The following is a 12,434-nucleotide window of genomic DNA, read 5'->3' as shown; positions in this document are numbered from 1 at the left end:
AATTAAAAGAATTTTAATGAAGTGTCCAAAAAAAGAAACCCTGTGCTATGATGACCTAGAGAAAGTTATGAAGGTTTTTTTTAATTCAGTAAATCAGGATCCCATCATTTTGGTTATTTGGCTCTGTGACCTTGATGTAATGCATGCATAAACATAAAGTTATCCCATCAGTTTGAACAGAACGGTTGCGCGATTCAGTGCAAGAGAGGTTCCTCGTGGCACAGGTTCTCTTCACATGTATTTTGCAAGTCTGAAAAGGAGAATTTGTGAATCAAGGCTGTGTTGGCATGGATTCATCATGACAGTCTGCCTCAGCTGCCTGTAGCTATTGGTGACAAAGTTATATTTGGGGGAAAGTCTGTAAACAATCACCTGGAGGCCAGATAAATATTTAAAGGTAAAGTGTGTAATTTCTGTGCCACTATAGCAGCAACAAATAGGACTCCAGTCTTTTTAAGCTGTCACATTTACAGTTCGATAGATTCCAAATCTTGTATTTCTCATTCTAAACGCATGTTAGTCTGAATAAGCTGCAAACTGGACCAGACTAGTTCATGTTGATCGTCAAAAGAGTGACTACACAAGAGTAGCCAGACATAACAACATTGACTCGACCAATGGAATATGGGAGGAATGAAATTATGTTATGGTGGTGCAGAAATATATACTTCACTTTTGAAGTGCATGGGCAAAATTTGCTCCATTTAAAATCAGTCCTAAAAAATATATAACCTATAATGCTTTTTTAAAATGGACAGTTTTTAGAGATTTTTCCGAATGCAAATGTATTAAACTGGGTTTTGTTAGTGACAAATGCAGTCACTCTTCAAAACCAGCGAAATTGCAAGGCGTTTGCTCGTGGCTTTTAGATGGTTTTGTTGGTCTAATGATTCTTGCAAACAGATGCAGATAAGCTTGACAGCATCAACCCATTACCCCAGGACTGTATGCGTTTTGGAAACCTGACAGAAACTGCAATCGAGGAGCTAAAAATAAACCAAATTGTGCAATTGTTGCTGGGCTTTGATATTTATATTTATTTTAGGGAGCTTGAAGAGGGAGAAACGTAGAGGAGCTCACTTTGATATCCGTTGGATATTGTCAGTTAATTTTTTCAAGATTAAATTAGCAATGCATAAAATTAAATTCTTTTTGTTGTTGTTGCTGAACGGCCAAAATTGCAGCTAAGACACCCGATTTATTATATAATTTACTTTTAGTTGTTTTAAGTCAGAGCAGGTGATGTTAAAGGCTTAATACTATTATATTTGGAAAAGCTGAACATTTCTCAACACTAGCTGTGGATTTGACACTTCTTGCTTGTGTAATACATAATGCTGTTCGTTTGCAGCAAAGTGAATATTTTGTAGAAAACATGTTTATAACTCTCATACTCACTGTGCTTTAGAAAGCTTATTTTAAAAGCTTGATACAGTTTGACCACAACAACACTTGAAAAATGTGCTAGCCTACCACTCATCAGAACTGATGGGAATGGATTGTTTTTGAGAACAATCACTGGGTTTCTGAAACAGAGGTCAATGCAGGCCTATTTTAGCCCATTACCAGCTTGTCCCAAGGCTAATTCTGTTGCTATAGATTGAACACACCATAATGAGTGGGTGGCCCAGTCTTAAAGTGACAGCCTAAATATCAGCTAAAAATGGCACATTTCAAACATGTAAAGACTAAACATGAAGATCTGTTCTAAAATCACCCACTCTAACACATCACAGTTTCTCTTTTCTATTCAGTTGCTGCGAGGTAAACCTCATCTCACAGACAATCTGCAAAAACAATCTGTGTGTGCAGAAAGCCAGAAGCAATGCTCCTATATTTAGTCTTTTGATACGTTTCAGTCAGCTGAACCTTTGCCACATCTGTGCATTTTAATTGGAACAACCAAAAAAAGTACATGCATCCTAGTAGGCTATTATCTAATTTTAACTACTGAACTGATGATAGAAGCTTACAAAATATGCGTTTATTGTTATTATATTGATTCATTTGTATTATTAAATACTTTTAAAATACCTGACTTATGGAAAATTGTTTGCAATTCTGTTTGGGGATGCTAGTTGGACAGAAATGACACACATTTGCCAAACCAACATAATTTACTTCTTCGGCTACTTCTGACACATGATGAGAAACATTTGAACAGTATCATCCTGCTTCTGTAGCAGAGTAAATGTTATCAGAATGTTGTCTTTGTATTGTCTAAATCAATCTTGAGCCCTTCCAGAATCTTCACGCTCCATTTGGTGGTGCTGACGATTAAACATTTACAGGACATAAGCCGCTGCCTTCTGCTGTGGAAATGAGGCCATGTTGAGTTATCGTGACTCCCCACTGGCTCTCTATAGGATCTGGGTCAGATTTAGAGTCGGAACCGGGGCTTTATTCTTCTCTCTATACCCTGTGCCCTCACCTAGTAAGAAACTAAAATGAGTAGGTTTAAAGCACTATTATTATAATGCACAATCTGCAGCCTACTATTAGGCTATCTACTATTCAGTACAATACATAGATAGCCAGTAACCATAAACATTATTGCCATGTATAATGTATGCAACAGGAGAAATAACAGGCCCATTCTGATGGGAGTCTGATGATGCATGTTGATAAGGTTGTGATAGAATAACTGACAACATCTTTGTTATCTTGAAAATAATTCTTAATCTAAACATATCACTTAACATTGGTTATTAAATATCATAAAACATTTGAGTTATGAACAAATAGGCCTAAATCATGCTCTAACATCTTTATATTTTTGTTTTTAAGGGGTTTTTGAGACTTGTCATAGTGCATGAATAATGTTTTAGCAGGGGGTCAAAGTTTGGCTGGGGTAACTCAAGATGTCAAGCAAAATGTTATATATATAGAAACACTTTTCCAGCTCACAGGTAAAACAGACAAATCGTGCTATTTTCACGATTCATTTTTCTCTACTGCTTGACTAATCTTTTAGAAATGTCGCCATCTACTGGTAAATTAACATGCTCCATTCATGATTAGCCTACTACAACTCTTTTAACTAACTCTTTAACTCTTGCACCACATCTGATTTGTCATCATAAAATTTGGTTGGATCTATAATTTCTGTTACATATCCTAAAGAGTTATATTAAGCATCGAGCGTCCAACATCGCTCAGTTTCTCTCATCTCCTGCACCCAGGCCAGGGTTGCCAGGTCTGTGTAACAAAATTATCCTAATGGCCAATAAAAAAAATAGCCCAAAAGTAGCCTAATAACCATATCCCAAATATCAAAACTCATGCCATTGACCTACCTAAATTACATATTTTACAGTCACTGTTATGCAAAATGAAAACCACTATTTCGTAGTGATCACAAAACTTAACATCTAGCACAGTTTTATCATGGGCAGAATATAACATATTTCAATACAAGCATTTCAGACAAATGAGATTTATGAAATATGTCAAACCTTTAACCCATGGGAGAAAAAAAATCAAAATGGCGGACATGGCAACCATGACCCAGACAAAATAATCATCCAAAGCACCCACAGCAATGGCATAATCAATCGATTACTTTGCCATGGCATAAAAAGAAAATATTAGATACTTTCTCTGTTATTAGGATAGCCTGAATAGATTTGGCTCTCTGTTTTTACAGCTACAAAGAGCACCCAGATAGCACATGTCTTTCAGATGTCTGCTAAAGATCTGTTAATCTGGAAAGCATCTGCTGTGTAAAAACATATGACAAATGTCTTAGAAAAGGCAGTTTTACATGCATTCTAAATCTTAAAGACATCTTAAAGACATCTTCTAAATGCCTATATGACATTTAACAAGAAACGTCCAAGAGACGTATTGCAGATGAGCAAACACTCATTGTAAAAATTACATCTTGCAGATGTTAATGCAGACATCAAATAGATGTCTCTGAGATGTATCTCCTGATGCTCCCTATCAGGGGCATTTCTCTTTAACTGAGCATGAGCTCTAAAACAGAAAATAAATGTTAAACTACATCAGTTAGCAGTGATATTTTATACAAGCTATCATGCGTGATGATCTGTTTCCATTTCGATTGCTCCTCCTTCTCTGTCATCAGGTAAGCAATAGGCTACTGGTTATTAGTTTATTCAAAAGTTTTGTCTCCCTAGAATGGTGCTAAATGATTGCAAGAATTCACTCTATTAATACTTTTGCTACTTTAATAATTGGAATTTATAGTGAATTACAATCTCTCTAACAGTACAATATTAGAACAGGATATTTGTTTCCATACTTTGAATTGAATAAACATGACAGAATACTGTCTTCATGTCTATGTAAGTGGTAGTGCAGGAATGCAAGTTGGACATGTTATGTGTGGTAGGCTATTCTAAAAATATTGTGCTTACTGCACCTTTTAATAGTTCTTTTTCTCAGTATTTTTTTTGTATATATATATATATATATATATATATATATATATATATATATATATATATATATATATATATATGATATCTGTCTTTCACACAGGACTGAGCGAATGAGTTCCAAGAATCAGCTCAGCAGAGGAGCATGTAGAAACACCTCACCAGTCACCACTCCTGAAGTCAGTCAGCCTGACCCACAGAGCTGGAATTCTCTCTGTGCCTGAGCCCTGAGGAGAAAATGCATGCCCTGAACATGAATGACTCCACCTATCAAGAACGGTAAGATATTTTGGCCAGAACTGACTGGAAGTAAGAACTTATCAAGAGGAAGTAAGAACTGTTGTGGTTTTCTATGCAAACAATATCCTACGAAAACATCCTCACTGTGTTGGATTACCTACTTCACAAATCACAAACATTATTTGGCTTAACAAATGTAGTTTCGTAAGACTAGACATTTGTATTTGGGTAGATGCCACTTCTTGTTGCTTGCCAATTAACCTCCGTTTGCCAGTGTTTGTTTGGGCTCAGTAGTGTAACTGCCCTCTCTATAAACCAAGACTTTGGAATAAAACGTTTAAAATAAAAATTAGAATGAACTTACTGGAAGTTCGTAGCCTACTTTGTCTGTAGTTTCTATGGCAGTCCAGAATATTGTGCAATACTATATGTTAAACATTAGATGGCAGTATTGGGTTGATTTAGTAAAGCGGACTCTTACCCATACTCAAAAAAAAAGTGTCATAATTGCATCGTGTCACTGTTTAACAGAGTAGTATTTGCTCTTTATACTTTGCCCTTTATGGCACTAACTAAGTGCTAAATATGCATTTAAAAGGTTGATGGCTCACTGATAGCTCATTTGTGTCTTATCTCATCCTCATTTGTGTTAAGAAATACTTGCTAGTGCTAATGCTAGTGACCCTTCAAGACTTATTAGTTGGGCACCCAGCTTATTAGAAAGACCATTTTTAACTGCTGAACAACATGGCAACATGATCGATCAAACCAGCAATAATAACCAACATAAATATCGAAGCCAGGTTAAATAAATGCAAATACGGTATACACACACTCACAGGATACTAATCCTTTGGTAAATTTGAATATAAGCCTACTTTGTGTATTTTTTTAAGTTATATATTTAGTAATATAAGTTTACATTTTTTGAGAGATAGTTATGCTATAGCTTACTCCATGCTGTCAGTGCTGAAGGTTCAACCTAAAATTAGTCTTCCTACATTATTAATAAGTCCCTCCCTGAGCAATTTTGGGGTACTGTGACCGTGTAGTTCTGACTTCGTCCTTTTCCAATCACAGACCGTCACACATGCACATCCACACACACCCCTGTCCTTTTGTCACCAGAGAACCTGAGCTGCTGCTAATTGTGGTGCTGGCAGGATGCCGTAGCCATAATGGGCCGTCTGTGCAGCGGGCTCTCATTGAGAACTATGGCTAGATGAGCCGCCACTGCACCACAGTGTGGGACGGCTGCCAAAATGAACTCAGCAACCTCTTTGGTGTGCCCTTTGGGTCAGCTTACACAGCAGCGTACCGTTCTGCTGAAATCCCTGAATTAATGCAGAGAGGGAAGAAGAGGGGGAGGAATGACTCAAGCGAAAAAGGAGGTACACAAAATGGTGCTCACTTTTATTTGCTGTGTCAGAGTGGGGCAGTCCAACACAAGGGGGTTTACAAATCGTGATGTAATGTGAGAATGTTTTTGGGGGGGAGGGGTGACAGTCATGTCCATGTCATGTGTTCACTTTTATTCAGTCGGTGGTCGTCAAACAGGCTTGGATCCAGTAGTGCGCTCCTTTCCTTTGTGGAGTGTTTCAGTCTCTGGTTTTGTGTCAGCTCTTCACTTTTTGACCTTGCCCTGCGCGGCCACTGCCTCCATGGCTTTGCGCACTGTTTCCTCGTCTCCCAGGAACTGCATGGGTTTGATGGGCTTCAGGTCCTTATCCAGCTCGTAGACGATGGGAATTCCAGTGGGAAGGTTGAGCTCCATGATGGCTGCATCTGACATGCCTGTAGACACAGGTGAAGATCTTGTCAAATATAGTTCTTGGACTTTTCTAAGCCTTGACTTTTCCTGACCTCTGTGACCTTTACTTTCTAAAGTGCATCTCTCTCTAGCTCTCTAGGGAGAATGCAGAACCTTTCTACTGAAAGGTTGTGCCCGTAACAGGAACCTAACCCCCTTCTCATCTCTTCTGTGTGTGAATGAGGGCTATAAATAGTCTCTGTGTCATTGGGGATCATTGAAGCCTGGTGGTCAGACACGTTCTATATCTTGAATGCTAGATGTCCTTGTTCCTGTCTTGTTCCTTGACATGCTTAGCTAACATGCAGTTCTATTATATAACACATCACTCGCCCACTTGAGTCCCTGAATAGTCTTTTAACTAAATGCTTTGTGGGATGATACTCACCTTCTAAGTGCTTGACGATACCACGCAGGCTGTTCCCGTGGGCTGCGATTATGACGTTTTTGCCGGCCTTGATCTCAGGTACAATAACCTCATTCCAGAAAGGCAGGGCACGAGCAATGGTGTCCTTCAAGCTCTCGCAGATGGGAAGCTCACCCGCTTTCAGACCCTTGTAGCGCCTTGACTGGTAAAAAAAGAGGAATGGAACATCATCAAACCTGCAGTCATCCCCACATAGGTGTTTACATGAGTGACGTAAAAGCAAAGTTTCATAATCTGATTCCTTTGTCTTACCTCACTGATGATCTTGTGGTATGAATGGTCCTTATCCATAGGAGGAGGGGGAATATCGAATGATCTGCGCCAGATCTTGACCTGCTCCTCTCCATGCTTGGCTGCTGTCTCTGCCTTGTTCAGACCAGTCAGACCACCATAGTGACGTTCATTCAGGCGCCAGGTGCGCACTACGGGCAGCCACATCTGGTCTGTGATCTCCATGATGGTCCAAAGAGTCTTGATAGCACGCTTCAGAACGGAGGTGTAGCACACATCAAACTTCATGCCTGCATCTTTGATGGCCTGAGCACCACGCTTTGCTTCCTCCAGACCCTTTTCACTGAGGTCTGCATCAAACCAGCCACAGAAACGGTTCTCCTGGTTCCAGGAGCTCTCGCCGTGGCGTACGATCACTAGACGATGAGCAGCAGCCATTTTGAAAGAATTTGTTTTACTACAGTATTTTCCAGACTAAGCCCACCAAACACAGCCCTCCTTGCTGTTGTGCACACACTCTGTGACAGACAGTGAGCCCTGCGTGCCTGTGCTATTCTCTTTTTATAGCAGTCTGGTATGTGGCCCGTCATGAATGTCATATCTCTCCTGCTTGGAACCAATCACAATGTTTCACTTTCAGAATGACAGTTGAACATTCCTATTGACTCTTATGTGTAAGGGGGCGGACCGGATATCTATACTGCTCGAAGGGCAGAGGTCATGAAAGGATTCGAAATAGCAACATGACTTTTAATCTGAGAGGTGTGGAGTAAAAGTGCAAAGATCAGAGTCAGCCTATATCTCAGAGGCTAGTAAGAGGCCATCAGTAAATACTGTAGCTCAAATGTAGAGAGAGAGCATGCAGAGTCTCCATGATGTACTGTACAGCAGGAGTTTCCAAGCTTTTTCTATGGCTTAAAATATGTTTTACTTGTAATACCCCCTGAGGATTTAAGTAATGGTAGTTATAATGAACTTATAAAAAATAAAAAAAAGGATATATATATACACACACACACACACACACAATTGTTTATTTGTGATATTATCAATATTATATAAACTCTGCATCTTTTTAAATTGTTGTAATTCAGCATTGGAATTACATTTTAATTAAAGAAATTAATGTATGTTCATGTAATGTTTACATACGTGTGTATGCTTATAATAAAACATTCCATGATCTTAACTGCCATTTAAAAAACAATTGAGTCTGCATAAGTAAAAACATTGACTTCTTTGTGTTGTGTGTAATACCTCTCAAATCCAGCAGAGGCGATGGTGTGTTTCCACAGGTAAAGCACTGAAAATAGAGCTGTAACCATTCCTCACTTCTTTTCCAGACCCCCCTCCTCCTCCTCCTCCCTCCCTCCCCTTTCCTCTCTTCCTCCGGCTTTCATCTCTATATCTGCAGTGGAAACCATGTGCCTTATGTATATATTTTTAACCTCTATGTTTCATAATTAAATTATGTTAACATAATGTGACGATGCACAATGTAAATAATAATTTGCTTAATTTTAGCCTCTTGACCTTGGTGGCAGTCACAGAGTGTGAACTTAAACATATAATTATAAAAATGTATGATAATTTCAGAGCAAAAACCTCAATTTATTAACAAAATGGTTTTATACTTGTACTTGCACATACATCTGCGCATAGCTCTCTCTCTCTCTCTCTCTCTCTCTCTCTCTCTCACACTGCTATTGATACTGCATTGTCAGAGTTTAGAAAATCACTTGCGTCAGAGCTTCTTTCTGGCTATATAAGCTGCACTGACTGCGGTAGGAGCAGCAGATCAGTGTTTGAAGGCAGTTCGAGCTGACTGTGGTACCGAGGTACAGAGCAGCTTGTCCTTGGAGCCATGAGTGCCGTCGGGTTTGACCCATACTTCTCGTCCTCTTACAAGCGCTGGTATGTGGAGAGCAGCCCCCGGGTCTCTCAGCGTGGTCGTTCTCGCACCACGTTCTCCACCCATACCCCTTCTCTCTCCTCTCGCCTCCACTATGCCTCCCCCGGACGGAGCTCCGCTGGTCTCCTACTGAGCAGCGCTGGCCGCTCTGTGGAAATGGACATCAGCCACGCCGCCCAGGTAAGCTCCGAATTCCGGACAGTGCGAACTCAGGAGAAGGCCCAGATGCAAGAGCTCAATGACCGCTTTGCCGGTTACATTGAACGTGTCCATGAACTAGAGCAGCAGAACCGTGCCCTGGAGACTGAGCTGCTAATGCTGAGGCAGAGGCACGTGGAGCCATCCCGCCTGAGGGGCCTGTACGAGCAGGAGGTCCGCTCTCTGAGAACCGCCGTCGAGGAGGCCCGCATGGAGAGGCAGGCCGCACTGAGCCACCGCGAGAGCATGGAAGATGCCTTGAGGAGCCTGCAGGCCAGCTACGAGGAAGAGGTGGTTGCCCGTGAGGACAGCGAAGGCAGGCTTCTGGAGGCCCGCAAGGAGGCCGACGACAGCACTCTGGCCCAGGTGGAGCTGGAGAAAAAGGTTGATATATTGCTAAATGAGCTGGGGTTCCTGAAGAAGGTCCATGAGGGTGAGATCTCAGAGCTGCAGGCCCAGATTCAGTATGGAGCTCAGATCGCCGTCGAGGCGGAGACCGTCAAGCCCGATTTGTCCAGCGCCCTGCGGGACATCAGAGCCCAGTATGAGAAGCTGGCAGCCAAGAACATCCATTCAGCTGAAGAATGGTTCCGCGGGAAGATGGGCCACCTGACGGAGAGCGTGGCGCACCACAGTGACGCAATGAGGAACTCCAAGGATGAAGCAGGAGAGTATCGCCGCCAGCTTCAGGCATGTGTCCTTGAGATCGATGCCTGCAAGGGCCTGAATGAGTCTCTGGAGAGGCAGCTCAGGGAAGTGGAGGACAAGCAGAGTTCAGAGGTTGCTGCCATGCAGGTTAGTACTAGAAACCTCTATTTTAGTTATCTTATGCTCTCAAACCATAATTTTAACATCCATCCTTTCCTGCAGGATACAATCAGTGATCTTGAGGATGAACTTCGAGCCACTAAGGGTGAAATGGCGAGATACCTTAAAGAGTACCAGGATCTTCTTAATGTCAAGATGGCCCTTGATATTGAGATAGCTGCTTACAGGTATGATTGCTAATATAACATCGGACATTTCAAATCATGTTAAAGGGATATTTCACAGCTGGAAAGATTAATGTGTATTTAAATTGGGTCATTTATGTAGTAGAAATGTGAAATTATTTTAGAAGTTGGTACCTTCTAGACTGAGAAAAGCCAGAAAATGTATTTTTGGCTCATGTGGATGAAAGACAACAACTCCCAGAATGCACTTGTTTCGCTGCCCTACGAGGCCACTCCCAAGCCACGCCTACCGGTTACAGAGGGCAGTATCGGAATAAATGATACAACTAGGCTACTAGTTGACTCGAAACTGTAAAGACGCCGTTTTATTGTGAGATCCCACCCCTATGGGAGGGTTGAAAACATGCGGAACTAGATCCTACTACTGGCTGTAGTCTCTAGCCTCTGGCCAAAAAAGTCTCCAGTGAAGCAAAATGACGATTTTTGCGTCATCTGAGTTTTTTTTTCAGACACACAATGCAGAAATCTCTTGTCTCAGGGGGACATGAGGGAGGGAAGCACAGTCATTCGAAAATACTAAAAGCCTATTGCTAATCAGTGAAGTATCCCTTTAATGCTTCTGATTTGTCACGTAATCTTTTGCAGGAAGTTGCTTGAGGGGGAGGAGTCTCGCTTCAATGTGGGTATGGGAGGTATGGTCGGTGCTTACTCGGTTGGTCCTGTCTACTCCCGGCCCATGTTCTCAATGTCCAGCATGAGCTCTGGAGTCCCCTACATGCTTAGTTCTCGCCTGGTCAGTGCATCCCTCTCAGCTGATGAGGCCATCACATCCAGTCAAGCTCAAGAAGCTGCAGCCAGTCCAACCCAGGAAGAAGAAGAAGAGGAGAAAGAGGAAGAAGAAAAGGAGGAAGTAAAGGAAGAGGAAGCGGAAGAGGAAGCGGAAGAGGAAGAAGAAACAAAGGAGGAAGCGGAAGGTAAGATTCAGATGCAAGATTATAAATGCAAATATTTTATTATTCTAAATGTTGACAAGAAGTGCATAACTAAATGACTGTTTTAAACAGGTGTTGAACAGGAAGAGGAAGGCGAGGCTGCAGCAGAGGAAGAAGAAAAGGGGGATGAGGTAGAAGAAGAAAAGGAAGATGCTAAAGGGGAAGAAGGTGACGAAAAAGAGGGAGACGGGGAAGAGGGTGAGCAGAAAGAGGAAGAGAAAGCTGAGGAGGAGGAAGTGGCTGCAGAGGAGGATACTGAGACAGAGAAAAGTGAGGAGAAAGCTGACACAAGTGCTGATAAGGCCACAGAGGAGACTGAGACAGACAAGGAAGACACTAAGACAGAAAAAGAGAAGGTAGAGAAGGAAAAAGTTGAGCCTAAGGCTGAAAAAGCCAAAGAGGAAGTAGAACCTGAAAAAGCCAAAGAGGAAGTAGAACCTGAACCAGCCAAAGAGAAAGCCAAAGAGAAACCTGAACCTGCACCTGAACCTGAGTCAAAGGATAAAGCCAAGGAAGAGCCTGAGAAACCAAAAGCAAAGGAAAAGGAAGAGTCAGAAAAGCCTAAGGTAAAAGACGATGGTGAGAAAGGCAAGAGTGAGAAAAAGGAAAGTGTGAAGCAGGAAAAGGGAAAAGAGGAGACTGAGAAACCCAAGGGAAAGAAGTAAAAATGTTGTATCTATAACTGCACAAATACCAATAGCCAATGGTGCTCAGAGCAAAATGCAATACAATGTTTGAAACTAAAGTCAACTTATCAGCTTTTAAAACAGATGAATATTTATCTGATGTTACTGAGATGATCTACATACCTGAGTGAATGTATGCTTGTGAAGTAGATTATATTTTTGAATGTAGCATCATCAGTCTTGAAATATAATGCAATAAGTGAATCTTTGCTGCCAGTGCAATAAAAACTTGCTTCTTGATGATCAAAATGTTTTGCTGATTTATTTCATTGACATTTTTTGTGGGTGTAATCATTTTTAATAGATTCCTTATGCAGAAGTACCCTAATGTCTGTTTAGTTTGCTGAATACCTTTAGACTTTTGAAACTTTCAAATATAAAAGATATGAATCTGCAACATTTGTAAATCTTATACAAAAAAGGTGCATTTAATTAAAAAAAAAAAAAAGTAGATGCAGAATGCCTAATTTGGGGAAACTTCATAAAGAGAAAATAGCATTTATTAAGATCTCTAATGTCTGTTTAGTTTAATGGATGCCTTTAATTTAAATTAGATGCAGCAAATTTCATAAATTGAAAACG

General features: G+C 40.9%; 2 protein-coding genes across 2 annotated transcripts; one reads left to right on the top strand and one right to left on the bottom strand.

The window, feature by feature from the left end:
- Nucleotides 1-5,572: 5,572 nt before the first annotated feature.
- On the bottom strand, nt 5,573-7,754 carry pgam2 (phosphoglycerate mutase 2 (muscle)). The gene is made up of 3 exons (XM_084387294.1): nt 7,133-7,754; nt 6,842-7,022; nt 5,573-6,437 (listed from the first exon to the last, which is right to left on the bottom strand). The coding sequence occupies exons 1-3, from the start codon at nt 7,547-7,549 to the stop codon at nt 6,268-6,270; spliced, it is 768 nt and encodes a 255-aa protein (XP_084243420.1). The 5' UTR covers nt 7,550-7,754; the 3' UTR covers nt 5,573-6,267.
- Nucleotides 7,755-8,904: 1,150 nt separating this feature from the next.
- Nucleotides 8,905-12,086, top strand: nefla (neurofilament light chain a). Its single transcript, XM_084387134.1, has 4 exons — nt 8,905-10,016; nt 10,092-10,216; nt 10,820-11,148; nt 11,239-12,086. Exons 1-4 carry the CDS (start codon nt 8,976-8,978, stop codon nt 11,829-11,831), a joined length of 2,088 nt encoding a protein of 695 aa, XP_084243260.1. The 5' UTR covers nt 8,905-8,975; the 3' UTR covers nt 11,832-12,086.
- Nucleotides 12,087-12,434: the final 348 nt, after the last annotated feature.

This window comes from Rutilus rutilus, assembly GCF_951802725.1.
Source record: "Rutilus rutilus genome assembly, chromosome: 18".
Taxonomy (NCBI): Eukaryota; Metazoa; Chordata; class Actinopteri; order Cypriniformes; family Leuciscidae; genus Rutilus; species Rutilus rutilus.
The sequence above is the reverse complement of the archived record's forward strand: the minus strand, read 5'-3'. Positions and strand labels throughout refer to the sequence as shown.